Here is a 1332-nt window from a genome sequence, read left to right as displayed (position 1 = left end):
GTGACTCTCATTGGACTCTCGTGAAGCGGATCCTTCGCTACATCCGTGGCACGATGACCCTCGGGCTGACACTCACGGCGTCTACTTCTCTGGAGATGGTGGTCTACTCCGATGCTGACTGGGCTGGCTGCCCTGACACTTGTCGGTCCACCTCTGGCTACTGCGTCTACCTCGGTCCTTCACTCGTCTCGTGGTCGTCTAAGCGACAACCAATAGTTTCGCGCTCCAGCGCGGAGGCTGAGTACCGAGCTGTGGCCAACGCCGTTGCCGAGTGCACCTGGCTACGACAGTTACTGCAGGAGGTGCATCACGACGTTTCCCAGGCTACGGTTGTCTACTGTGACAACGTCTCTGCGGTGTACCTCTCCGCCAACCCCGTTCATCATCGCCGGACTAAACACATCGAGCTGGACATTCACTTTGTGCGCGAGCAGGTGGCTCTTGGACGCATGCGGGTTCTCCATGTGCCGACCGCTCAGCAGTTCGCCGATGTGATGACGAAGGGACTGCCGACTTCTACTTTCGAGGAGTTTCGTTCCAGTCTTTGCGTCACTGGCGCCGCTTCGACTGCGCGGAGGGGGGGGTGTTGAGTATATTGTGTACGTGTATATTTGTATGTAGGGTCCACCTCCTGTCTCCTTTGTATAGTTGAGGTTGTGGTCCATCTCTGTACTTATATATACGTGCCTGGTGCACCGATCAATACATCGAAATTGCACAGCCCATATCTTGTCCTTCTACATTGGTGTTTTCTGTTTCCGCGTACGTCAAATCTAGAGCTGCAGATTCGAGGAATTCGATCATGGTGTGTACCTTTTCAAGCACGTACGACGGCGGCGACCTGTGGTCCGGCATGAAGGCGGAGACGAACACCGCAGCGGCGACCTTCTCCGGGAACAGCTCGCAGGCGAGGGCAATGCTCACGCCGCCGAGGCTGTGGCCGACGAGCACCACCTTCTCCCCGGGCGGGAGGGACCCCAGGAGGTCCAGCAGCGGCTTGCTGTAGTCGAAGAACGTCGACACCTCGCGCAGCGGCCTGGGGTCCACGCCCGACGCCGCTAGGTCAGGCGTGCTGACGCGGTGCCCAGCCGACCTGAGCCGCGTCGCGACCTTGAACCAGGCCCAACCGCCGACGCATACGCCGTGCACCAGAACGAAGTGCTTGCTGCTAGCTTGGTCAGCCGGAGCCGCCATGTGCATACGCCGTGCACCAGAACGAAGTGTTTGTGCCTGTGGCTCTGATGTCTACAAACTGGGACGCTGTTGCATTTATAAAGCCGCGCAAGTTTCGGCGCGGCAAACTAACATGACTTTTTACTCAAAAAAAAAAAA

The 1332-nt window shown here is 57.7% G+C and overlaps 1 protein-coding gene across 1 annotated transcript; it reads right to left on the bottom strand.

Moving 5' to 3' along the window:
* Positions 1–699: 699 nt before the first annotated feature.
* On the bottom strand, positions 700–1200 carry LOC119288478 (putative inactive methylesterase 20). The gene has a single exon (XM_037568091.1). It carries the CDS (start codon positions 1198–1200, stop codon positions 700–702), a length of 501 nt encoding a protein of 166 aa, XP_037423988.1.
* Positions 1201–1332: the final 132 nt, after the last annotated feature.

This window comes from Triticum dicoccoides, chromosome 4A (genome assembly GCF_002162155.2).
Source record: "Triticum dicoccoides isolate Atlit2015 ecotype Zavitan chromosome 4A, WEW_v2.0, whole genome shotgun sequence".
In the NCBI taxonomy this organism is placed as follows: domain Eukaryota; kingdom Viridiplantae; phylum Streptophyta; class Magnoliopsida; order Poales; family Poaceae; genus Triticum; species Triticum dicoccoides.
Note: the sequence above shows the minus strand (reverse complement) of the source record. Positions and strands in the feature narration are given on the sequence as shown.